This window comes from Mauremys mutica, chromosome 15, assembly GCF_020497125.1.
Source record: "Mauremys mutica isolate MM-2020 ecotype Southern chromosome 15, ASM2049712v1, whole genome shotgun sequence".
NCBI classification, from domain to species: domain Eukaryota; kingdom Metazoa; phylum Chordata; order Testudines; family Geoemydidae; genus Mauremys; species Mauremys mutica.
The window spans coordinates 38,962,605-38,987,014 of NC_059086.1; the positions used below are offsets into that span (position 1 = coordinate 38,962,605).

Below are 24,410 nucleotides of genomic sequence, written 5' to 3' on the forward strand. Positions count from 1 at the left end.
TTCACGGGCTGCTTGTTTCATGTGTGTTTAGCTGGGTCTTTGTCTGACTCGTGTGACCGAAACTGCTGGAAACGTGGCCACAACGCGCCAAGGAATCACCTCTGAGCAGAGTCTGAGCCCCCCGAAATGCGTGGGTGGGACCGTACCTGGCCCAGGGCCCCCCTGAAATGCGCCGGTGGGGCCGTGTGCAGGCCCAGGGCCCCCCTGAAATGCACGGGTGGGGCTGTACCTGGCCCGGGGCCCCCCTGAAATGCGCGGGCGGGGCCGTGTGCGGCCCGGGGCCCCCCTGAAATGCGCGGGCGGGGCCGTGTGCAGGCCCGGGGCCCCCCTGAAATGCACGGGTGGGGCCGTGTGCAGGCCCGGGGCCCCCCTGAAATGCGCGGGTGGGGCTGTACCTGGCCCAGGGCCCCCCTGAAATGCGCGGGTGGGACCGTACCGGGCCCAGGGCCCCCCTGAAATGCGCGGGTGGGGCCGTGAGCGCCCTGCAGGCTGCAGCCCGGCCACCCCCCTCTACCCCAAAGCTGGGATGTCGCAGAGGGAAGGGACGGGAAGGGTCAGTTTTCGAGCTTGCTGTTGGGTGGGGGGTTTCAAAACCCTGGGCTGAGGGGCGGGTTGGGGAGCCGATTTCATGCCGGTGGCACCAGCCTGAGCCAATTTTGGGCCAACTTCTGCTGCTGACACGTGTGAAGCCAGACTAGCGCCGGGAGCCGCTCGGCGGCTGCGATTTGCTTTCTGCTGCTGACTCAGCCGCGGGGGACCCGGCCCCGTTGACTCGAACTGGAGCGACGCTGATTCACGGCCGCGGGGGCCCCGGCCCCGTTGACTCGAACTGGAGCGACGCTGATTCACGGCCGCGGGGGATCCGGCCCCGTTGACTCCAACTGGAGCGACGCTGATTCACGGCCGCGGGGGATCCGGCCCCGTTGACTCCAACTGGAGCGACGCTGATTCACGGCCGCGGGGGACCCGGCCCCGTTGACTCCAACTGGAGCGACGCTGATTCACGGCCGCGGGGGACCCGGCCCCGTTGATTCCAACTGGAGCGACGCTGATTCACGGCCGCGGGGGATCCGGCCCCGTTGACTCCAACTGGAGCGACGCTGATTCACGGCCGCGGGGGATCCGGCCCCGTTGACTCCAACTGGAGCAACGCTGATTCACGGCCGCGGGGGCCAGGCCTGTTCGCTCCGCTTGGCAGCGCTGGCCCATGCGGGCAGAGCCGTGTAAACCGACCCAGCCCCCAGCCGCGCTCCGGGCAGGGACGGGGGAGCCCCGGGGTGGGGGGATCTTAGCTGGCTCCCCACTGTCGGTTCCTGCCGTCGGAGCAGGGCTGCGGAGCCAGCCAGCCACGCGGGCTCCGGGGGCCGGTTTCCGCCTGAGCGGGGACAAGGCTTTCACTGAATAGCCAGAGCAGGGCAAGCTGGGCTGGAGCTGCGGGGACGCTCCGGGCCCGAGGGGAGAGGCTGCAGCTGCACCCCCCCCCCAGCGGAGAGCGCGGGGGGCTGGCTCGGCTGCCGCGTGAGGGAAGCGGCTGCATCCTGCTTCGTTTGAGGATGAATCGTCTCCGCCATGAGGATGTCAGCGGTTTGGAGGGAGAAACTGAGGCACCAAGAGGGGGAGGAACTTGCTGAGGTCAGACCGGGAGTCAGGGGGAGAGAACCCAGGAGTCCTGGCTCCCAGCCCCCCGCTCTAACCACCAGCCCCCACTCCCCTCCCAGAGCCAGGGATAGAACCCAGGAGTCCTGGCTCCAGCGCTTTGGGCAGCGGGGGCAAGGGGAGCAGGCCCCCGGCTGGGGTGTTAACCCTCCCCCCCCCCCCCGCGGAGCCGACCCCTCGCGCCCGGCAGATGCAGGCAAAGTGCATGGGGCCTTTATTGGCGGGGACGTGCCTCTCGGGCAGAGCGCGACCCTGAGCGGGGGGGGGGGGGGGAGACAAAATGGGGACACAGTGGGGGGGGGTGAAGGGGGGGGGAAGGTCCGGTCGGTCACCACGAATCAGGCTCCCAAACCCTGCTCCTGGTGAACCCAGGCGTCCGGGCCCATGTCTCTTGCGGGGGGGAGGGAACCGCTAGTCCAAATCTCTCCGCTGGCCTCCCCCCCCGCAGCGCTGGGCTCAGGCGTGTCCAGGGGGAGCCTGGGGCATCTCGGGGGCCCCCCAGTCCAGGCTCCTGGCGGCAGCGTCCGTCCCCGGGGGGGCTTTAGGGGGGCCCCTTGTCGGACAGGTAAGCGACGAGCGCCACCACGGCGCCGATGTAGGCGCAGACGCCCAGCAGGATGGCGAGCACGGCCAGCGCGAAGGTCCGACGCGAGGCCGCCCGCGCCCCCGGGAAATCGCCCTTCGCTGAGGCCCTGGTGGTCTGGGGGGGGAGGGGAGAGCAGGTTAGCGAGGGGGGGGGAGACCCCCCTGAGACCCCCCCTCACCCACATGGATACCCCCAGCCCTGGCTGGATACCCCGAGACCCCCCGACAGATACCCCCATGGACGGGGGACCCCCCCTCCCCTATGCATTACATCTGCCCCCTGCCCAGACCCCCCCCAACAGATACCCCCACGGACGGGGGACCCCCCCCATGCATTACATCTGCCCCCAGCCCAGCTGGATACCCCGAGACCCCCTCCCCCATTCCCAGGCCAGATCCTCTCCCCCATGGGCCCTACGTGCCACCTTCTGCCCCGACCCCCCCCCGAGCTGGGGTGGGACTGACAGTGCCCCGTGGGGGGCTGGGGCCCCCTGAGGGACTGCACCAGTTTGGGGGGGGGCAGGGGAAGTTATGCAAATAGCTCCCATAATGTTTGCAAATCGTCCGGATTTTCCTGCAGCAGCCGGCGGGGGGGCCAGGCTGAGGCCCAGGAGATGGGTCTCCCGGGGGGGCCCCCCCCCCGCCCCGCTCACCTGCTGGGACAGGTGGAAGGCGGCGATGCCCAGGGGCCAGAAGCAGCAGAGCATGGAGAACACGGCCAGGCCCAGGTGATCCTGCGGCAGCATCAGGGCGAAGTCGCTCTCGCTGTCGCTCTCGCTCGACGAGTCGTTCTGGGGGGGGGTTAATCCAGATCAGGGGGCTGGGGGGCGTGCGCGCCCCTGGCGGCCACTGCTGATCCCAGGAGTCCTGGCTCCCAGCCCCCCCTGCTCTGACCACTAGCTCCCACTCCCCTCCCAGCGACGGGGAGAGAACCCAGGAGTCCTGGCTCCCAGCCCCCCCCTGCTCTAACCACCAGCCCCCCCTCCCCTCCCAGAGCCAGGAGAGAACCCCGGAGTCCTGGCTCCCAGCCCCCCCCTGCTCTGACCCCCAGCCCCCCCTCCCCTCCCCTCCCCTCCCCTCCCAGCGCCGGGGAGAGAACCCAGGAGTCCTGGCTCCCAGCCCCCCCCTGCTCTAACCACCAGCCCCCCATCCCCTCCCAGAGCCAGGAGAGAACCCCGGAGTCCTGGCTCCCAGCCATAGAGCTGCATCAGAGGAGCAGAGCTCTGCAGACCCCCCTGAACCCCGACTCTGGGGCCACTGGGCTACGGAGCTGAGCCCTGTGGTGGGGGCCTGGGCCGGACACTCCTGGGCAGGGCCGGATTAACCATTCATGCGCCCAGCACCAAACAAGGGGCCGGCCGGGGCAATGGGGCGCGATGCGGGGGGGTGTCGGTCCCCAGAGCGAGGCGCCGGCCGGGGCAATGGGGCGCGGTGTGTGTGGGGGTCTCGGTCCCCAGAGCGAGGCGCCGGCCGGGGCAATGGGGCGCGGTGTGTGTGGGGGGTCTCGGTCCCCAGAGCGAGGGGCCGGCCGGGGCAATGGGGTGCGGTGGGGGGGGGTCAGGGCAATGGGGCGCGGTGTGTGTGGGGGGGTGTCGGTCCCCAGAGCGAGGGGCCGGCCGGGGCAATGGGGTGCGGTGGGGGGGGGTCAGGGCAATGGGGCAGGGTGGGGGGGTGTCGGTCCCCAGAGCGAGGGGCCGGCCGGGGCAATGGGGCGCGGTGTGTGTGTGGGGGTGTCGGTCCCCAGAGCGAGGCGCCGGCCGGGGCAATGGGGTGCGGTGGGGGGGGGTCAGGGCAATGGGGCAGGGTGGGGGGGTGTCGGTCCCCAGAGCGAGGCGCCGGCCGGGGCAATGGGGCGCGGTGCCAAGCCCCCCATCCTGTCCCCCCCCAACTGACTCCTGCCCCAGCCCAGGCGGCTCAGCTGCGGGGAGACGGGCAGGGCCCCCTCGTGCCATTGCAAGCCCGGAACTGCTCCCGGGGCCTGGGGCTCAGAGCCGGGGGGCCCCAGACCTTGTCGAGCCGGGAACCCCAAAGCCCCCTCTGGGGGGTGAGGACTGTGCCCAGCCCCGCTGTGGGCCAGCGATTTACTGACCTGGCCAGTGAGCCGGGCCCTGGAGCTGACGGAGCCAGCGCAGGTGGCTAGTGAGTCATCCCCCCGCCGGTGCCCGGACGCCTGGGTTCCCAGCCCCCCCTCACCTCACACTCAGGCAGCAGCTCTCCGTCGCCCACTTCGCAGCAGACCGTGTGAATGTCCTTTTCCAGGCAGAGCTTCTTGGGGTGCTCGGCCGGCTCCCCGAAAGCCGTCTCGCAGTAACCCGGCTTCCTCCAGCTGGGGGGCTCCCCGGCCTTCCACGTGGGGCCCGGGGCGGGGGCCGGCTCCACCGTCCTCCGCAGGGTCCCCGCGTCCAGCAGCTGCTGGGCCAGCTCGGGGGGTGGCGGGGGCAGGCGCCTCCAGCCGGGCCGAGCGAAGAAGCCGGGATGCTCCCGCCGCGTCTCCCCCGCCGGGGCACCCCCGGGGGGCTTGGCCAGCAGCGGGTGCTGTAGTTCGTGGCTGTTCTCCATGAGGCGGGGGGAGATCCCTGCTCCGGCAGGGGGTCCGGGGGGGTCTTCGGCTCCCAGGTCACCTGCGGGGGGAGAAAGGGATAAACATGATCAATCTGTAGGGGGCCAAAATGAGGTGCCCCCGGGCTGGCGCTCGGGGAAGGGAGGCGCCTTGGCCTGTGCCACACAAGGGGAAGGCCTTGCAGGCCTGGCCAAGGGACCCAGGAGTCCTGGCTCCCAGCCTCCCACACTGACCACTAGACCTCACTCCCCTCCCAGAGACAAAGTCCAGCTGCCCCAGGAGAGGAAGAGACGCCTGGCGCGTTATTCAGTCATCTGGGGAAATCAAAGAGCCGCCGGGCTCCCGCCGGTGAACCGCGGTGACCCTGAAATCAGCCAGCCGGGCCGAGCCGGGGGCAGCTGCGGCCAGACGCCGGGGCCGGGGGCAGCTTAGACCATGGGCTGCGACAGCGAGTCCCGTCCTCGCCCGGCGCGGCCAGTGCCGGGGGCTGGAGCTCCGGCCCCGCTCCGGGGGAAGGATCCGTGGGGCAGAGCCGGCCCCGCCAGCGGAGGGAGCGGTGCTGATCGCCGGCAGCCGACGCACGTTTCCCAGGGGCCCCTTGACACCCCCTGCAAACCGAACCTTCGGTTCAACCCTGCCGGGATCCCCCCCATCCCGTCTGCCAAGAGCCTCGATCCGCCTCCCCTCAATTCCCAGCCTGCCCCACCCCAAAAATACACCCCCACCCCATCCCCCCGGGTCCTGCTCCCTGCCTGGCCTGGCTGCCGGTTCAGTGCCAGGGGCTCGCTGCTGCGGCTGCCGGGAGGCAGGACGGTTTGGTTCGGCTCGGGCCTTAAGGAGCAGCCGGGCGCTGGGGTCGGTGGCGGGGAGAGGAGGAGGAGAGGACGCGCTGAGCCCTGGGGGATGCGGGCAGGGGAGGCCGGTATCTGGCGCCCAGCACAGGCGCTTGGATGAATTTGGCCTTGAATCACCTCCCGCCGGGAGGCAGGATTGGTGCCGCCACTGCCTCCTGAGGGGGAAACTGAGTCACAGAGAGGGGACAGGGAGGGGCCTGAGTCCCTCATGTAAGTCAGTGGTAAAGCTGGGAGAGAACCCAGGAGTCCTGGCTCCCAGCCCCCCTGCTCTACCCACTAGACCCCACTCCCCTCCCAGCCCAGATCTACCGACTCCAGCTGCCCGAGTCCATTCGCTCCCACCGCTCTCCCGGGCTTTGGCGAGGACTCGGGCTGGGCCAGGTGGTGCCGCGTGAATCTGCCCCACCCTGGTGCGTGGGAAGCCGGCTCCAGACTGGCCACCAGCTTCTGTGCCCCACGCTGCCCCCCAGCAGAGGGCACAGCCCCTGCCCCGCACCCCTGGCCCCTGCCCCACGCCGGCAGGTCAATCCACGTCCCAGCCCGACGGGGCCCCCCGCAGGCAGAGCCCCCAGCCCCGGCCACGGGAACAGGGGTCGCAGCGTCGGCCCTGGGGCTACAATGTGCTCTGGGTAAACAGGCCGAGCCGGGGGGCTGCCCCACGGACTCCAGCGGAGTGACCCCGAGGGACCCCAGCCGGGCGGGTGCCCCACAGACCCCAATGGAGTGACCCTGACGGACCCCAGCTGGGGGCTGCCCCACGGACTCCAGCGGAGTGACCCCGAGGGACCCCAGCCGGGGGCTGCCCCACGGACCCCAATGGAGCAACCCCGACGGACCCCAGCCGGGGGCTGCCCCATGGACCCCAATGGAGTGACCCCGACGGACCCCAGCTGGGGGCTGCCCCACGGGCCCCAGCGGAGCGACCCCGACGGACCCCAGCTGGGGGCTGCCCCACGGACCCCAACGGAGCGACCCCGAGGGACCCCAGCTGGGGGCTGCCCCACGGACCCCAATGGAGCGACCCCGAGGGACCCCAGCTGGGGGCTGCCCCACGGACCCCAACGGAGCCACCCCGACGGACCCCAGCCGGGGGCTGCCCCACGGACCCCAACGGAGCCACCCCGACGGACCCCAGCCGGGGGCTGCCCCACGGACCCCAGCGGAGCGACCCCGACGGACCCCAGCTGGGGGCTGCCCCACGGACCCCAACGGAGCGACCCCGACAGACCCCAGCTGGGGGGCTGCCCCACAGACCCCAACGGAGCGACCCCGACGGACCCCAGCTGGGGGCTGCCCCACAGACCCCAACGGAGTGACCCCGACGGACCCCAGCTGGGGGGCTGCCCCACAGACCCCAATGGAGCGACCCTGACGGACCCCAGCTGGGGGGCTGCCCCACGGGCCCCAGCGGAGCGACCCCGACGGACCCCAGCCGGGGGGCTGCCCCACAGACCCCAACGGAGCGACCCCGACAGACCCCAGCCGGGGGCTGCCCCACGGACCCCAACGGAGTGACCCCGACGGACCCCAGCTGGGGGCTGCCCCACGGGCCCCAGCGGAGCGACCCCGACGGACCCCAGCCGGGGGGCTGCCCCATGGACCCCAACGGAGCGACCCCGACGGACCCCAGCCGGGGGGCTGCCCCACAGACCCCAATGGAGTGACCCCGACGGACCCCAGCTGGGGGCTGCCCCACGGACCCCAATGGAGCGACCCTGACGGACCCCAGCTGGGGGCTGCCCCACGGGCCCCAGCGGAGCGACCCCGACGGACCCCAGCTGGGGGGCTGCCCCACAGACCCCAACGGAGCGACCCCGACAGACCCCAGCTGGGGGCTGCCCCACGGACCCCAATGGAGCGACCCTGACGGACCCCAGCTGGGGGCTGCCCCACGGGCCCCACTCAGAAAACAGAGGGACCCACCTGAAGCTCTGGGATCGCGGCCCTGGGGGAGCCCAGACTTTGCCTGGGGGGGGCGTCTCCATTCAGCCCCCCCGCCTGGATCCGCCCCCGAGTTAGTCGCTCCGATGGCAATAGGTGAAGGGGGGGCCGCGCCCACGGGGGGGCAGGAAGGAGATTTGGCTTCTCAGCCCCCCCCCCCGCAATGAGCTGGGAAAGACACTGACCCCCCCGCTAGGGACAGGGGGCGGCTCGGACGTGGGGGCCTGGGGGGGGGCCCCGGGCTTAGCAGCCCCCCCCCGCCACAGTCCTGGGCCCGATCCGCAGCTGGGGGAACCAGCGGGTCTGACCGCCCCCCCCGGCACCCGCCGCCCGGCTCTGCCCCCGGGACCCCCGGGCACTTACCGGCCACAAGCGCCAGGCTCCGCCCCCCCGCGCCCCATCCCGGGGGGCTGCTCCGGCCCCCCCGCGCCGCCCCCCGCCCAGGGGTCTCCCCCCCCGGCAGGAGAAGCGAAAATCCCCCCGGCCCCGCACGGAGCCCGCAGCCCGCGATGCAGCGCAGCCCGGCTCCGCCCCCCGCCCCCCGAAAGGGGCAGGCTCGGGGGGGGGGCGGGGGGCCGCGGGGGGGTTTGTGTCGCTGCTTTGTCTGCAGCGTTACGGGAGCGGCGGGACCTGGCGTGGTAGGGAGACCTGCCCCCCCCATGATAATGGGGGGGGGGACTGGGAGCCAGGACTCCTGGGTTCCCTCCTCGGCTGCGGACGGGGAGAGCGAATTAGCCGGGTCTCCCCGCTGACCAGCGGGGGGGTGGGGGGCAGGGCCTGGGGGTGTCATCCCATGGACCCGGCCAATGCCAGGGGGCAGGGAACCCCGCTAGCCCAGCCCTGTCCCCCCCCGCTCTGGTGCCCCTCACTCCCGACCTGCAGCCCCCTGCTAGCCCGGCCGTGCCCCCCAGCCCTGCCGGTGCCCCTCACTCCCGACCCGCAGCCCCTGCCACCCCAGCCCTGCCCCCCCTGCTCTGCCGGTGCCCCTCACTCCCGACCTGCAGCCCCTGCTAGCCCGGCCCTGCCCCCCCAGCTCTGCTGGTGCCCCTCACTCCCGACCTGCAGCCCCTGCCAGCCCAGCCCTGCCCCCCCAGCCCTGCCGGGGCCCCTCACTCCTGACCCGCAGCCCCTGCCAGCCCAGCCCTGCCCCCCCTGCTCTGCCGGTGCCCCTCACTCCCGACCCGCAGCCCCTGCCAGCCCAGCCCTGGTACCCCCAGCTCTGCCGGTGCCCCTCACTCCCGACCTGCAGCCCCTGCTAGCCCAGGTCTGAGCTCCCCCTTCCACAGGTCGGGGGCCCATTGCGTCTCAGGGAGGCCACCAGGCCTCCTGAGACCCAGCCAGCTCGTTCCACAAGGGCTGGCCCTGGCTCTGCGTCCCCACCCGGCTGTGAGACGAGGGGCCCATGAAAGATTTAGGAGGCTGAAAAGCAAAACCGTGTTGGGGGCTGGAGGAGCCGGGCTCGTTAAAGAATAATGCTCCGTGGCCTGATGAATCATTCATAATCGGCTCTGTGCAAAAGGGGGCGGTGGGGGAGGGAAGGGAACAGGCAGATGGGTGGGTTGTGGGTCGGGAGTGAGGGGCACTCGCAGAACTGCGGGGGAGGGGAAGGGGGGAGCCCAGGGCTGGACTGGCAGGGGCTGCGGGTCGGGAGTGAGGGGCACCGGCAGAGCTGGTGGGGCCGGGGCTGGGCTAGGAGGGGCTGCGGGTCGGGAGTGAGGGGCACCGGCAGAGCTGGGGGGGGCAGGGCTGGGCTAGGAGGGGCTGCGGGTCGGGAGTGAGGGTCATCGGCAGGGCTGGTGGGGCCGGGGCTGGGCTAGGAGGGGCTGCGGGTCGGGAGTGAGGGGCACCACTGGCTTGCCAGGGCGGCTTTGATGGGTCTCTGTCTGCCTGGCCCTGGAGGGAGGGGCAGTGGGGCCTGACCCCCAGCAGCAGCGCGTCCACTGAGCCATGGTGCCCCCAGCCCGTGACTGGAGGGGCGGTCGTGGGCTTGGGGGGGCAGGGCCCGTCTCCCACGTGGGGGCTGAAGGCACCACCGGGCCTGGAGCTGCACTTGCCTTTGGTGCTTCAGGGCGGCAGCTGGAGCCCCCAGCCGTGACCCCCCCCCCGCCCATGTGCCAGGCGCTGCACAGACCCGGCGGGGGATGGGCCCTGCCCTGTCCCCCTCCCCCCCATCTCGGGGGCGTTCTCGCCCTGTGCTGTGGACGCTGGGCCCAGGCCTGGCCGGGGGGGGAGGCTGGGGGTCACGTGGGGCGTCGCAGCATCTGTCCAGCCCAGTGGGCCACGGCTGTAGCTCAGCCCCCCTCCCCCCTTTGCCATCTGCTGAAGCAGCCCCCCCCCGCAGCGCTGGGCAGCCGGCCGGCTGCTCCCCCCTCCCCGTTCCTCCCCCCAGCAGCAGGATCTGCCCCAGGCCCCCAGCTGAGCTGCTGGCAGCCTGCGGTGCAGCCTGCAAAGCCCTGCAGAGCCAGAGGGCTGCGGGGGGGTGGTCTGGTGTCAGCCGCCTCCACCCCCCATTCCCGGGCCCCGCCCCCATCCCGTGCACCTCCCCATTGCAGTGGCAGGAAGGGGAAGATTGGCAGCATGGCCTAGTGGGCAGAGCCCTAACTGGGCCGCAGGGGACCCCGTGTCCCCTGCACTGTCACCGGCCTGCTCTGTGCCTCAGTTTCCCCAGCTGGAAAGGAGGGCTGATGACCCCCCCTGCTCTGCGAAGTGCCCGGGGAGTGGGGGGGAGGTGCGAGGTGAGAGCTGAGGCTGGTTGTTGGGGGGGGCACTTCGAGGAGCTAACGAACTGGCTCCTGCATAATCCAGCTCCCTCCCGCCGACGGGTGTTGAGTTATTGAAAGGCCCCGTTCCGGGTGCGAACAGCCCCCCGCCCCCTCAGCCGCCTCCTCCTCACGCACACGGAGGCGGGAGCAGCCACCAGGGACCCAGGAGTCCTGCTGCCAAACTCAGCATCGCGGCAGCTATTATTAGATTTTGTTCTAGTCCTGGAGTGTCCTCACTATGCAGCCCTGCCGGTGCCCCTCACTCCCGACCTGCAGCCCATGCTAGCCCAGCCCTGCCCCCCCAGCCCTGCCGGTGCCCCTCACTCCCGACCTGCAGCCCCTGCTAGCCTGGCCCTGCCCCCCCAGCCCTGCCGGTGCCCCTCACTCCCGACCTGCAGCCCCTGCCAGCCCAGCCCTGCCCCTCCCAGCCCTGCCGGTGCCCCTCACTCCCGACCCGCAGCCCCCTGCTAGCCCAGCCCTGCCCCCCCAGCCCTGCCGGTGCCCCTCACTCCCGACCTGCAGCCCATGCTAGCCCAGCCCTGCCCCCCCAGCCCTGCCAGTGCCCCTCACTCCCGACCTGCAGCCCCTGCTAGCCCGGCCCTGCCCCCCCAGCCCTGCCGGTGCCCCTCACTCCCGACCGGCAGCCCATGCTAGCCCAGCCCTGGCCCCCCCAGCCCTGCCGGTGCCCCTCACTCCCGACCTGCAGCCCCTGCTTGCCTGGCCCTGCCCCCCCAGCCCTGCCGGTGCCCCTCACTCCCGACCTGCAGCCCCTGCTAGCCTGGCCCTGCCCCCCCAGCCCTGTCGGTGCCCCTCACTCCCGACCTGCAGCCCCTGCCAGCCCAGCCCTGCCCCTCCCAGCCCTGCCGGTGCCCCTCACTCCCGACCCGCAGCCCCTGACAGCCCAGCCCTGGGCTCCCCCCAGCTCTGCTGGTGCCCCTCACTCCCGACCCGCAGCCCCTGCTAGCCCAGCCCTGGTCCCCGCCGGTCCCTGAGCCTGTCTCCAGAGAACAGCCCAACCAGCCTCCCTGCTGCGAGGGTCCCGTGATGGCGCCGACTGGGCCCGTGGGTCCCTGAGCCCCAGCGAGCTCAGCCCCTGTCGCCAGGACCTGGGCCTGGGCTGGGTTCGAATTGGCCGCCGCTGTAGGCTGCCCCCCTTGGCCGTCACCCCACGGTGGGGCTGGCCGGGACTCCAGGCCAGGAAGGGAACTGGGCTCCAGCCGGCTGCCCCCCCGCCAGCCCCCGCCCCCTCCCGCAGCAGCCTCGCTCTGTGCAGGGAGCAGATGGAGGTGGGGGCGGGGGGGGCATTAGGCGCCTTTGTTGTCGTAGCTGCACGTTGGCGTTTTAGTTTAATTGCGAGCGGCAGGAAATAATCCCGGCTCGGAGCCGGGCGGGGTGGGGCCGGGGGGGGGGTTGGCCACGGGCAGCTGGAAATAGACTGGGAGCCGCGCAACGCCGGCACGAAGGGTCAGCACGCAGGGCGGGAGAGCAAAGCGGTGCCAGGGATGCCTGGGGGAGCGTCAGGGAGGAGCAGTGGTTAGAGCAGGGGGCTGGGAGCCAGGACTCCTGGGTCCTAGCTGTGACGAAGTGGGGGGGTTTCTTGGGTTTTTCTGTGTTTCCCAGTGGGTTGCAGGCAGAGGGGGTGGGACTCAGTGTCCCTGGGTGTCACTGGTTTAACGAGGGGGGGGGGGAGTTTGTTGGGACACAGGACCGGAGAGGGAGCCTGGGACCCCGGCCGATGGCCTGGAGGATGGAGACCCCAGTGACTGGTGACCCGGAGACCCAGCTCAGGAGTCGCAGCCGGTTCTGGCCGGTGAGAGGACAATGGGCTGCGGGGAGAGGACCCCGGTGACCTGACCAGCCGGTTCCAGCCAGAGTGGGGCTGAGAGGAGAGGGGGCCCAGGCGACCCTGTTTACCCAGAGAGAAGCCAATGGACGAAGGGGCTTGGGGCCGGGGGTATCGGAGGCCCAGCTGGGAGCAGGGGGGCTCCGGGCTGGAGGGGGGGAGCAGGCAGAGCCCCCCTGGCTGCAGGGGGACTGGGATGTGCTGGGCTGAGGGAGGCCAGGCCTGAGGCCCTGAGAGTTTCCTGTGCTGGTGTGACGAAGTGGGACTGTTCGCACTGGGGGCTGGGGACAGTTCCTAAGTATCTAGCAGCAAAAGGCCATGCAGCCAAATGCCTGAAGCTCTGTCTCCTAGCAACGGATGGCCCGGCCCCTCCCTGCAAAGGTGCTGGCTTAAAGGTGTTGGAGACAAAGGGGTCAGGTGACCTCCTAGCCTGGAAAAGGAGCTGAGCAGAGAGGAGGGGCCGGCGGGGGGGGGGTATGGGCAGACTGGAGTTGGCTGAAGAACAGAGGGGAGCAGGGAGACCGAGCTCTGATCCCTGGGGGGGTGGGGGGGGGCTGTGAGGCCCCCAGGATGGACCTGACAATGGGGGATCTGGTTATCTGTGCCTGCAAGACCTGTGTTGGACTGTGTTCCTGTCGTCTAAATAAACCTTCTGCTTTACTGGCTGGCTGAGAGTCCTGGGGAATCGGCAGGGAGCCGGGGGTGCAGGGCCTGACTCCCCCACACTCCGTGACAACTGGTGGCAACGGTGGGATCGACTGCACCCCGTGGACGGCGCTTCCTGCAGTAAGTGACTGGGGAGTCGTAAAACGAAGGGGCGATTCACCCCTGGGAGAGTGTGGCCAGAGAGCAGGACTTTGCAGTAACAGGGTCCCCCGGGGGATCACAGCGAGCGATCCCAGGGGCGGAGGAGTCTGCAGCTCGACCCTGGCAAAGAGGTGGTGACCTCAAGGACTGGCACACTAGGGGTCCCCCTTGGAACCCGTGGGGAGCGGTGAGCACCCCGGCCTGCGAGCGGCCAGCAGGAAGATGTTTGCCAAGAAGCGCAAGTGTGAGCTGGTGGAGCTGTGCAAGCAGAGGGGGCTGCGCCATGGGAAGCTCACCAAGGCCCAGCTGATTGCCCGGCTGGAGGAGGAAGATCGCAGGAATGAACCGGTCCCTGTCTCTGAGGGAAGCAGCCGGGCAGATGCAGCGCAGGCACCAGTGTCTGTCCCCGCTGGGGGTGGTCAGCCGGCTGCTGAGGGCTTCCCGAGACCTCCCACCCCTAGGCCTAGGGGGAGGGGGAGGAGGGGGAGCCCAGCGGCTACCGAGGGCTCAGTGGCCAGCAGGGGATCGTCCCGGCGGAGCTCCCTGTCCCTGGAGCGGAGGCGGCTGGAATATGACAGGGAGGCGCTCGAGTTAAGGAGGCAAGAACTGAGACAGGAGCGAGAGGAGAAGCAGAAGCAGCGTGAATTCGATGAAAGGGAGAAGGAGAAGCAACGCGAATTCGAGGACAGGGAGAAGGAGAAGCAACGTAAACACGAGATGGACCTGGCCCGGCTGAGGAGCAGTGAGGCCCCGGCTGCGGTGAGTGAGGGGGGGCCCAAGCCTACAAAGAGCTTCGATAAGAACTTCCTGGCCCCGCGTAAGGAGGGGGAGGACATAGACACCTTCCTGACGGCCTTTGAGAATGCCTTTGAGCTGCCCCAGGTTGACCCTGCAGACAGGATCCAGTTTCTCACCCCCTTACTGGACCCCACCGCCGTGGAGGTGTACAGCCGAATGAGAGGGGAGGAGGCGCGGGACTACAACCTGTTCAAAGAGGCCCTGCTCCGCGAGTTTGGGCTGACCCCGGAGATGTACCGGAAGAGGTTCCGGAGTCAACGTAAGACCCGGGAGGGCACATACCTGCAACTGGTCAACCGGGCGCAGGGGTATGCCCGCAAGTGGACGTCTGGGGCCCAAACTAGAGAGGACCTGCTTGACCTAGTCGTACTGGAGCACCTGTATGCGCAGTGCCCATCGGACCTGAAGCTGTGGTTGATGGACCAAAAGCCGGAGAACCCGCAGCATGCCGGCCAGCTGGCCGACCAATACATGGACAGTCGGGCAGGGGATAATAGGGAGGCGTCTCGAAGTAGCAGGTCGGCCTCGACGCAGAGGGAGACTCACCAGGGGACCTCCCAGAAGGGGCCGAGGGAGGACCCCCACCAAAGGGAAACATCTGGCGTCAGGTCCAGCCGTCCCACTCGAGGGGACCCACGAGACATGGGCTGCTATCAATGTGGCCAACCGGGCCACGTACGGGCCCAGTGCCCCAAGCTCTGGGACAAACTGGGCAGACCAACCCCACACCGGGTCAACTTGGTAGAGACCCAGCCGGATGAGGGGCAGCGTTCGCAGGGAAGGGGGGCTGGCCGCGTACCCCCTGCGAAGGAGGGAGGGGGGCCCCGGGTCGACCCCTCCGAGGGGCTGGATGCTCCCAGCCCTGAGTTTTGGGTTTACAGGGTGGGCACAGGGCTGCCCCTCCGGAGCGAGTGCCTTGTTCCCCTGGAGGTAGACGGGAAGGAGGCCACTGGGTACTGGGATACGGGCGCAGAGGTGACGCTGGCCCGGCCCGAGGTGGTGGCCCCAGATCGGATGGTGCCCAACACCTACCTGAACCTGAGGGGCGTGATCGGAACCCCATTCAGGGTACCTGTGGCGAGGGTACACCTAAAGTGGGGGGACAAGGAGGGCCTCAAGGACGTGGGGGTGCACCCGCATTTGCCCACGGAGGTGTTAATGGGGGGGGGGGGATCTCGAGGACTGGCCCAGTAACACCCGTGGTGCCCTGGCCGTGAACCGTAGTCAGAGTCGGCGCAGGGCTCTGCACCCTGACACCGGGGAAGGCACTCGTCCCGGGGCACCGGACCCTGACCTGGTGGGGAGGGAACGCCCAGGGACAGGGCTCAGAGAGGCTGTGGCCCCATACCCAGCCGGTGAGAGAGAGCAGATCCCCGCCCCTGCCCCAGTGGCTGAGTACCAGGCCGCGGTGCGGGAAGACCCCTCCCTGCGGAGGATAGGGGACCTGGCCAACCTCGGGGGGGGGACAGACCATGGGACGAGGTGGCTGGAAAAGGTTCCTGTGGGAGAAGGGGCTCCTGTACCGAGAATGGGCTCCCCCAGGGAAGATGGAGTCAGGGGGGATCAGGAGGCAGCTGGTGGTACCCCAGGAGTATCGCCACCAGCTGCTGTGCCAGGCCCATGACATTCCCCCCTCAGGGCACCCGGGAGCCTGGTGTACCCAGCAGAGGCTGCTGCAGAACTATTACTGGCCTGGGGTCTTTGCCCATGTCCGGCAGCACTGCCGCTCCTGTGACTTCTGCCAGAGGGGGAGGAAGGCCCGGGACAGGGGGAAGATGCGTGTAAGGCCTGGGCACCGCCCCGAGGTGCCTGTCCAGAGGGGGGCCAGGGTCAGAAGGGGGGCTCTGAACCGAGAGAGCCCGAATCACAGCCCCCCAGACTGGAACGTGGGGAGAAGGCCCCAGCCCCGCGTGCACCCCAGGGGTACTGGGGTGGGGAAAGGGCGCGGGCGGCATAAGGCTTCCCCCCTGCAACCTCCCAGTGCCCACGAGTCCCCCTGACCTACAGGGGGGCAGGAAACTGGAATGACCCCCCACTCTTTCCCCAGAACGGGGGGGACCCTGGGGCCTCTGTGGGAATGTAGGTGGGTTCGAACTTCCCCAGGTCACTGGCTGGAGTGACCCCGCTCAGTTCGGTCTCGAAGGGGGGAGAGGTGTGACGAAGTGGGACTGGTCGCACTGGGGGCTGGGGACAGTTCCTAAGTATCTAGCAGCAAAAGGCCATGCAGCCAAATGCCTGAAGCTCTGTCTCCTAGCAACGGATGGCCCGGCCCCTCCCTGCAAAGGTGCTGGCTTAAAGGTGTTGGAGACAAAGGGGTCAGGTGACCTCCTAGCCTGGAAAAGGAGCTGAGCAGAGAGGAGGGGCCGGCGGGGGGGGGGGGGGAGTTGGGCAGACTGGAGTTGGCTGAAGAACAGAGGGGAGCAGGGAGACCGAGCTCTGATCCCTGGGGGGAGGGGGGGCTGTGAGGCCCCCCAAGATGGAGCTAACCGGGGGAGTCCGGTTATCTGTGCCTGCAAGACCTGTGTTGGACTGTGTTCCTGTCGTCTAAATAAACCTTCTGCTTTACTGGCTGGCTGAGAGTCCTGGTGAATCTGCAGGGAGACCGGGGGTGCAGGGCCTGACTCCCCCACACTCCGTGACAGCTGGGTTCAACTCTCAATAACCCTCCAGTTTTATGCTGGCTGAGAGTCGCTCCTGGCTAGAGAGCAGGGCCGGCTCCAGGCCCCAGCATGCCAAGCGCGTGCTTGGGGCGGCTGCCGCGGGGGGCGCTCTGCCGGTCGCCGGGAGGGCGGCAGGCGGCTCCGCTGGACCTCCCACAGGCGTGCCTGCGGCGGGTCCGCTGGTCCCGCGGCTCCAGGGTCCGTGGAGCATCTGCAGGCACGCCTGTGGGAGGTCCACCAGAGCTGCAGGACAGGCGTCCGGCAGAGTGCCCCCCCGCGCAGCGTGCCGCCGTGCTTGGGGCGGCGAAATGGCTAGAGCCGCCCCTGCTAGAGATCAGGGGGCATCAACCCCTTCGGGGGCAGAGGCCCCAGGGGCCCAGAGCGAGGGGACTCCCTGAGGGCCCCACGGCAGAGACAGACGTGCTGAGGCTCCAGGAGGTGGAGGGGCCTGACCCCGAGGGAGAGCGGCCCCCCGGGAACAGGGCTGTCGCACTGAAAGGGGCACCCCCCACGGACCGCACGGGGCCAGGAGTGGGCACGATCTGTGAGTCCGTGTGTCACGGAGTGTGGGGGAGTCCGGCCCTGCACCCCTCTTCCTGGGACCCACAGTGACTCTCAGCCAGCCAGTAACACAGAAGGTTTATTGGACACAGGAACACAGGCTACAGCCCAGCTCGTGGGCAGAGCCAGGACCCCTCACTCTGGTCCTTCTGGGGGTGCAGGGAGCTTCGTTCCCAGCTTGGGATTCCCTGCACTGCACCCCCCAGCCCCAAACCGAAACTGACCCCCCCACCCGCTCGGCTCCCTCCTTTGTCCAGCTTCCCGGGCAGAGGTGTCGACCTCCCCTCGCCCCTGCCTCGCTCAGGTTACAGGCTCAGGTCCTGTCCCTCCCCTAAAGTCCTCCCCAGCTCTCCCATCCCCCACACAGACAGTCCCTACTGCATCACACCGTGACACAATCCCCGCTCTGGGAGGGCAGTGGGGGCTGGAGATTAGAGCAGGGGGGGCTGGGAGCCAGGACTCCTGGGTTCTATCCCAGCTCTGGGAGGGCAGTGGGGGCTGGAGATTAGAGCAGGGGGGGCTGGGAGCCAGGACTCCTGGGTTCTATCCCGGCTCTGGGAGCAGAGTGGGGGCTGGTGATTAGAGCAGGGGGCCCTGGGAGCCAGGACTCCTGGGTTCTATCCTGCCTCTGGGAGGGGAGTGGGGGCTGGTGATTAGAGCAGGGGGGGCTGGGAGCCAGGACTCCTGGGTTCTATCCCGGCTCTGGGAGGGGAGTGGGGGGCTGGTGATTAGAGCAGGGGGCCCTGGGAGCCAGGACTCCTGGGTTCTCTCCCTGTTTCTGCAGGCTCGGGGGAGGGGGCAGAGCCGGGGGTTGAGCAGGGAGCCCCCCCGGCACATTGGAAAGTTGGTGCCTGTCGGGGCCCAGACAAGGAGCCCCCGGCTGCCCCCCCGACTAGCTCAACCATCAGCTCTGGGCTGCTGGGGGAGGTCCCTGGGGGTGGGGCTGAGCTCCGCCCCCGGCACTCGCACCATGCCCAGCCCCGCCCCCGGCTGTCAATCTCTCTGCCCTTCCCAAGATGGCTGCCGCAGGGCTTTGCCCCGCCCAGTAGAGGCGGCCCCGTCCTTTCATGACCCACCCAACATGGCGCCGCCCGCACGATGACTTTCATTTGCCACACGCAAGATGGCCGCGACCCTCGCTCCCGCTCCCGCCTTCCTGGGCGGGACTTCCGCCCTAACGTCGTCACGTGCCCCGTCCGCCAGCGAATCCGGCTTCGGCGTTGGGCAGGGGCTCGCGCCCGCGGTTGCCGTGGCAGCGGCGGGAGCGGCGGCTGGAGACGAGGCCGGGGCCGGGGTGGGGGTCGCTAGCGGGTCTGTAGCGCCCGGGGAGCGGCGGCGTGGCGCAGTGCGCATGCGCGCGGTGGCTCCCAACCCCCCCACGGGTGCGAGCGGCGGCGGGTACCCGCGCCCCCCCCCCCCGGCCCGGCGATGCCGCCACCTCGGGGGCGAGCCGGCCGGCAGCGCACAGCAACGCCGAGCCCCCGCGGGCAGGGCTGGGGCCGGACTCCTGGGTTCTCTCCCTGACTCGCGGGGGCGGGGGCCGGACTCCTGGGTTCTCTCCCTGACTGGGGGGGGCTGGGGCCGGACTCCTGGGTTCTCTCCCTGACTCGCGGGGGCTGGGGGCCGGACTCCTGGGTTCTCTCCCTGACTGGGGGGGGGCTGGGGCCGGACTCCTGGGTTCTCTCCCTGACTGGGGGGGGGCTGGGGGCCGGACTCCTGGGTTCTCTCCCTGACTGGGGGGGGCTGGGGCCGGACTCCTGGGTTCTCTCCCTGACTCGGGGGCGGGGGCCGGACTCCTGGGTTCTCTCCCTGACTCGCGGGGGCTGGGGGCCGGACTCCTGGGTTCTCTCCCTAACTGGGGGGGGCTGGGGCCGGACTCCTGGGTTCTCTCCCTGACTCGCGGGGGCTGGGCGCCGGACTCCTGGGTTCTCTCCCTGACTGGGGGGGGCTGGGGCCGGACTCCTGGGTTCTCTCCCTGACTCGCGGGGGCTGGGGGCCGGACTCCTGGGTTCTCTCCCTGACTCGCGGGGGCTGGGGGCCGGACTCCTGGGTTCTCTCCCTGACAGGGGGGGGCTGGGGCCGGACTCCTGGGTTCTCTCCCTGACTCGGGGGCGGGGGCCGGACTCCTGGGTTCTCTCTTGGCTCGGGAGTGGGGGGTTGGTGGTCAGAGCAGGGGGGGGCGGGGGGCCGGACGCCTGGGTTCTCTCTTGGCTCGGGGGGTTGGGGGCCGGACTCCTGGGTTCTCTCCCTGACTCGCGGGGGCTGGGGGCCGGACTCCTGGGTTCTCTCCCTGACTCGCGGGGGGTGGGGGTTGGTGATCAGAGCGGGGGGGCTGGGAGCCGGACGCCTGGGTTCTGTTTCTAACCCCGCCTTTGTTCTCCCCCTGCTGCAGGCCCATGGCCGAGGTGCACCTCATCGGGCAGATCGTGGGAGCCAGCGGCTTCCCCAGCAGCAGCCTCTTCTGCAAGTGGGGAATCCACACAGGTCAGCCGGGCCCCCAGGGGCGAGCGGGGCTCAGCTCTCGGTCTGGGGAAAGCGCTGCAGGGGCCAGAGGCTGATCCGGGGGCTGGGAGCCAGGACTCCTGGGTTCTCTCCCGGCTCTGGGAGGGCAGTGGGGGCTGGTGGTTAGAGCAGGGGGGGCTGGGAGCCAGGACTCCTGGGTTCTCTCCCGGCTCTGGGAGGGCAGTGGGGGCTGGGAGCCAGGACTCCTGGGTTCTCTCCCTGGCTCTGGGAGGGGAGTGGGGGCTGGTGGGTTAGAGCAGGGGGGCTGGGAGCCAGGACTCCTGGGTTCTATCCCGGGTCTGGGAGGGGAGTGGGGGCTGGTGGTTAGAGCAGGGGGGGGGGGGCTGGTAGCCAGGACTCCTGGGTTCTCTGCACGGCTCTCACGTGCTCCCTTCCTGAAGCTTCTGTTCCCCTCACTGACTGCGCTCTGCCCCCCCCACCCCCCAGGTGGCGCCTGGAAGCTGCTCTCCGGCCTGCGGGAGGGGCAGACGCAGGTGGATCACCCCCAGCTGGGCGATGTGGCCTACTGGTCCCACCCCATCGACGTGCACTTTGCCACCAAGGGGCTGCAGGGTAAGTTCTGCCCGTGGCGGGTTCCAGCCCCGGTGTCCGCTGGGCTGGTGGCCCAGGAGCTGGGGGGAGGCCGCGGGTTCCAGACAGGAGCTGGGGGGGCAGGAAGCCCTGGCGCGGGGGGGCAGGGCCGGGGAAAGCAGCGCTGGCTCGGCTCGGGGCGGGGCGGAAGGCAGCCCTGGCCAGGCATGAATTCATTTCCCCCCAGTTGTGTGAGACACCAGAGGCTGTTTGTTGTCCAGTCCCATCTCCCCTGGGGCTTTTCTTCCCCTCCCCTCGGCCCTGCCTGAGCTGGGGGTGGGACCAGGGGAGGGGGGCAGAGCCCAGGTGGGGCAGGCGCAGCCGTCTGTCCCCCCCGCTTCCGGAAGCTCCTGAGGTCCCCGGCTGCAGAAGTGTCCCCACGATGGAGAAACGCTGGTGGCTCCCATCTGGCCCCAGGGCAGGACTGGCTGGCTTGGGGGCAGGGCATGGGGCAGGGGCACCCGGCTTGCAGAGTGGGGCTGGGCACTGACGGGTCCCCTCTCTCTTGCTGTCAGGCTGGCCCAAGCTGCACGTGCAGGTCTGGCACCAGGACCCCTTCGGGCGCAGGGAGCTCTACGGCTACGGCTTCTGCCACGTGCCGTGCAGCCCGGGCTGGCATGCGCTGGCCTGCGTCACCTGGCAGCCCCTGGGCTCGTGGCAGGAGCGGCTCTCCCAGCTCTTTGTGGGCGGGGGGCCCCAGCTGCTGAACAGCGACCTGATCTACACGGGGGCCGACCGGTACCGCCTGCAGACCGTCGCCGCGGGCACCGTGCACCTGGAGCTGGGCGTGCTGCTGCGCCACTTCGCCCGCTACGGGGTGGAGTGCTAGGGAGCGGGCAGGCCCCCGCCGCGGGCTGGGTGCTGTACGGACCCCCTGGTGCGGGGCGAGGCTCTAGGGAGCGGGCAGGCCCCCGCCGCGGGCTGGGTGCTGTACGGACTCCCCGCTGTGGGGCGGGGCTCTAGGGAGCGGGCAGGCCCCCGCCGCGGGCTGGGTGCTGTACGGACTCCCCGCCGTGGGGCGAGTCTCTAGGGAGCAAGCAGGCCCCCGCCGCGGGGTGGGTGCTGTACGGACCCCCCCCGCTGTGGGGCGGGGCTCTAGGGAGCAAGCAGGCCCCCGCCGCGGGGTGGGTGCTGTACGGACCCCCCCGCTGTGGGGCGGGGCTCTAGGGAGTGGGCAGACCCCCTGCCGTGGGGTGGAGCGCTAGGGAGTGGGAGGCCCCCCACTGCGGGCTGGGTGCTGTATGGACCCCCCGCTGTGGGGCAGGGCTCTAGGGAGTGGGCAGACCCCCTGCCGTGGGGTGGAGCGCTAGGGAGTGGGAGGCCCCCCACTGCAGGCTGGGTGCTGTACGGACCCCCTGCCATGGGGCGGGGCTCTAGGGGTCTGCACAGATCCTCTCCCTGCTGCGGGTGTGGTGCTGGGGCAGCCCTTGGATCCGGGAGGGTCACAGCAAATTCTCCCCCACCATTTGGTGCCCCCAGACCCTTTCCCAGTGTGGACATTTCAGCTGCTTCATGTGGCTCTTTTGGAAGAACTGGGAGTGCGGGGGGGAGGGGCCCTGAGCCCTTTCCTTCTCTGGGGGGCTGGTTTCAGTCTGTTTCACGGATGGGGGGGCAGGACTTCTGGGTTCTTTCCCCTGCTCTGCCATTGACCCTGATGACCGGGGCTGGTCCCGGTGCCCCTGGGGGTTGGGCGGGTGCCTGCAGCGCTGTCCGTGGGGGGCTCAGCCCCGGGGCGGGGGGGAATCGGACCCATCACTGGCTCCATGGGGAGCGCTGGGGGCTGGCGGGGGGGCAGGAGCTCCCTTGGCCTCCTGCTCCCCAAAGAGCTGCCCCGTCTCTCTCCCTGCCCCCCATTGAACAAACCCCCCTTTATATAAAGACCCTTTTGCACTAAGGCTTTTCCGAGAGTTTCTCTTCTCCCCACCCACCCCGGGTCGCCATGGTGACCTCTGCAGCAAAGGATTGTGGGGGTGTAGCTGCGGGCTGGTGGGGGGGCCGTTGACTGGGGGGGAGAAACGTCATCAGCGATTGCCCCCTGCATGGCGTCCGTTCCCGTCCCAGCCTGCCGCCCCCCCGAAGTGCCTTCGCCTGTGGAACTCACTGCCACAAGGGCTGAGCGGGCTGGGCGCTCCGTGGGCACAGACCAGCCAGCGGGAGGGTGACGATATCCCCAGGAGGGGATGAGTCTCCCCTGCCCCACCCCCAGCTCCCGGGGTGGGGGGCAGGTGGCTCTCGGCCCGTCGGGAGGCCCCAGCTCCTGCTCTGCCCCCCGCTCGGGCAAAGCTGGAGACGTGTCCCCAAGGTGCTGTTCCAGTGTCGCCCCAGCAGAGGGCGCCCCTGGCCCATGTCTGCTCCAGTTAATCCCCCCCCCCCCGCCGTCCTCTGGCTCCCTCCGGTGTGACGGATGGGCCCGGACCCCCCCATCCGGCTGCTTGGCGTTGTTCTCCCTTCGGGCACCAGGCCAGGCCGGGCCGGACCAGCAGGGGGCTGCGGGTCGGGAGTGAGGGGCACTGGCAGAGCTGGGGGGAGCCCAGGGCTGGGCTAGCAGGGGCTGCGGGTCGGGAGTGAGGGGCACTGGCAGAGCTGGGGGAAGCCCAGGGCTGGGCTAGCAGGGGCTGCGGGTCGGGAGTGAGGGGCACTGGCAGAGCTGGGGGGAGCCCAGGGCTGGGCTAGCAGGGGCTGCGGGTCGGGAGTGAGGGGCACCGGCAGAGCTGGGGGAAGCCCAGGGCTGGGCTAGCAGGGGCTGCGGGTCGGGAGTGAGGGGCACTGGCAGAGCTGGGGGAAGCCCAGGGCTGGGCTAGCAGGGGCTGCGGGTCGGGAGTGAGGGGCACCGGCAGAGCAGGGGGGAGCCCAGGGCTGGGCTAGCAGGGGCTGCGGGTTGGGAGTGAGGGGCACCGGCAGAGCAGGGGGGAGCCCAGGGCTGGGCTAGCAGGGGCTGCGGGTCGGGAGTGAGGGGCACCGGCAGAGCTGGGGGAAGCCCAGGGCTGGGCTAGTGGGGGGGTACAGATTAGAACCCAGGAGTCCAGACTCCCGCCCCACTGTTCCTAGCTCTGGCTGCAGCCTCCCTGGCTGACTGGTGCAATTTGTGGCCTGTTGGAGCCAGTGTCTGATGCCAACTTGGCTCCAGGCCGGTGCCCACCTGCAGCCAGCTCCGCTCCCCTGCCCGCTGACCTTAATGGCCCCCCCCGGCTCTTACCTCCGCCCGGCCTAATCGGGGGTGAAATTCCAGGAAGGGCTGGCGGGAGCCATCCCGGAAGCCTCCGTGCCAGCGCCGGCTCTTCCTGGCAGGTGGGTCCGGCCGTCACCCCTGCCAAGGGCCCCCGCTGAGCTGGGGCTCGTTAACCCTCCTGCTCCGGCCGGCTCCGCGGCGAATCCCGCTAACAGGGCAGCCTCCTAGCCCGGGGAAGAGCCGCGCTCACCCTCCAGACGGGACCCAGCTCGTCCGCTGCCCCGCGGACAGGAGGCCGGACTCCTGGGTTCTCTGGGAGCGGAGGGGGGGCTAGCGGTAAGATCGGGAGCTGGGAGTCAGGACTCCTGGGTTCTCTGGGAGCGGAGGGGGGGCTAGCGGTAAGATCAGGAGCTGGGAGTCAGGACTCCTGGGTTCTCTGGGAGCGGAGGGGGGGCTAGCGGTAAGATCGGGAGCTGGGAGTCAGGACTCCTGGGTTCTCTCCCCAGCTCTGGGGGGGAACATGGCCGTTTAGAGCAAGGGGCGGATAATTCCCCCTGGCAGAGGGGCTGAGCTGAGACCCGTCGCATTCATTCCGCATCCCGCCAGCGTCTCTCCCTGGAGTGCCAAGCCCTTTGAGGGCAGCATCTCATCGGTTGCCCTCTCCTCCCACTGCTGGGAGACAGGCGGAGGGGAAACTGAGGCACTGAGCGGGGCAGGGACTCACCTGAGGCCGTGTTGCGGATTGGCGCCGGAGCCGGGAGTAAAACGGGGGGCCCCGGGGTCCCGTCCGGCTCTCCTGGACTGGCAGGCCCAGGGCTCTGGCTCCATCTCCCCTGAGCTCAGAGCAGCTGCAGTTCAGGCGCTCGCCAGCAGAGGGCGCCCGAGCAGCAGTTTTGGGGTGTCCCCGTTTGCCTAGTGGGAGTTGCTTGCTAGACACGAGGGAGCATTGGGGTGACCTGGAGCCCCCCAGCCCAGGAATGTGGGGGTTGGGGGGAGCCCTCTGGACCCCATGACTTTGATACACAGCTGGGTACCAGGACTCCTGGGTTCTATCCCAGGCTCTGGGAGGGGTGTGGGGTCTAGTGGTTAGAGCCAGGGAGATTTGGCACTAGGAGTCCAGA

General features: G+C 70.0%; 2 protein-coding genes across 3 annotated transcripts; one reads left to right on the top strand and one right to left on the bottom strand.

The window, feature by feature from the left end:
* Positions 1-1,931: 1,931 nt before the first annotated feature.
* On the bottom strand, positions 1,932-8,041 carry LOC123350631 (transmembrane protein 91-like). Its single transcript, XM_044989289.1, has 4 exons — positions 7,960-8,041; positions 4,435-4,862; positions 2,895-3,032; positions 1,932-2,356 (listed from the first exon to the last, which is right to left on the bottom strand). Exons 2-4 carry the CDS (start codon positions 4,798-4,800, stop codon positions 2,198-2,200), a joined length of 663 nt encoding a protein of 220 aa, XP_044845224.1. The 5' UTR covers positions 4,801-4,862; positions 7,960-8,041; the 3' UTR covers positions 1,932-2,197.
* A 10,285-nt stretch (positions 8,042-18,326) lies between these two features.
* On the top strand, positions 18,327-22,482 carry LOC123350320 (B9 domain-containing protein 2-like). Of its 2 annotated transcripts, none has more exons than XM_044988842.1 (4): positions 18,327-18,338; positions 19,420-19,511; positions 19,977-20,102; positions 20,636-22,482. In XM_044988842.1, exons 2-4 carry the CDS (start codon positions 19,424-19,426, stop codon positions 20,947-20,949), a joined length of 528 nt encoding a protein of 175 aa, XP_044844777.1. In that variant the 5' UTR covers positions 18,327-18,338; positions 19,420-19,423; the 3' UTR covers positions 20,950-22,482. The 2 variants fall into 2 exon arrangements, with proteins under 2 accessions (XP_044844777.1, XP_044844778.1); XM_044988843.1 differs by lacking the exon at positions 18,327-18,338 and having other exon boundaries at positions 19,312-19,511; positions 20,636-20,960; positions 21,028-22,482.
* The last annotated feature ends 1,928 nt before the right edge of the window (positions 22,483-24,410 follow it).

Coding starts and splice junctions, on each gene's coding strand:
- LOC123350320 (XM_044988842.1), top strand. CDS start 19,424: ATGGCCGAGGTGCACCTCATCGGGCAGATCGTGGGAGCCAGCGGCTTC. Junction 19,512..19,976: donor CAAGTGGGGAATCCACACAG/GTCAGCCGGGCC, acceptor CCCACCCCCCAG/GTGGCGCCTGGAAGCTGCTC. Junction 20,103..20,635: donor TGCCACCAAGGGGCTGCAGG/GTAAGTTCTGCC, acceptor TCTTGCTGTCAG/GCTGGCCCAAGCTGCACGTG.
- LOC123350631 (XM_044989289.1), bottom strand. CDS start 4,800: ATGGAGAACAGCCACGAACTACAGCACCCGCTGCTGGCCAAGCCCCCC. Junction 3,033..4,434: donor AGCTGCTGCCTGAGTGTGAG/GTGAGGGGGGGC, acceptor ACCCCCCCCCAG/AACGACTCGTCGAGCGAGAG. Junction 2,357..2,894: donor CCTTCCACCTGTCCCAGCAG/GTGAGCGGGGCG, acceptor CTCCCCCCCCAG/ACCACCAGGGCCTCAGCGAA.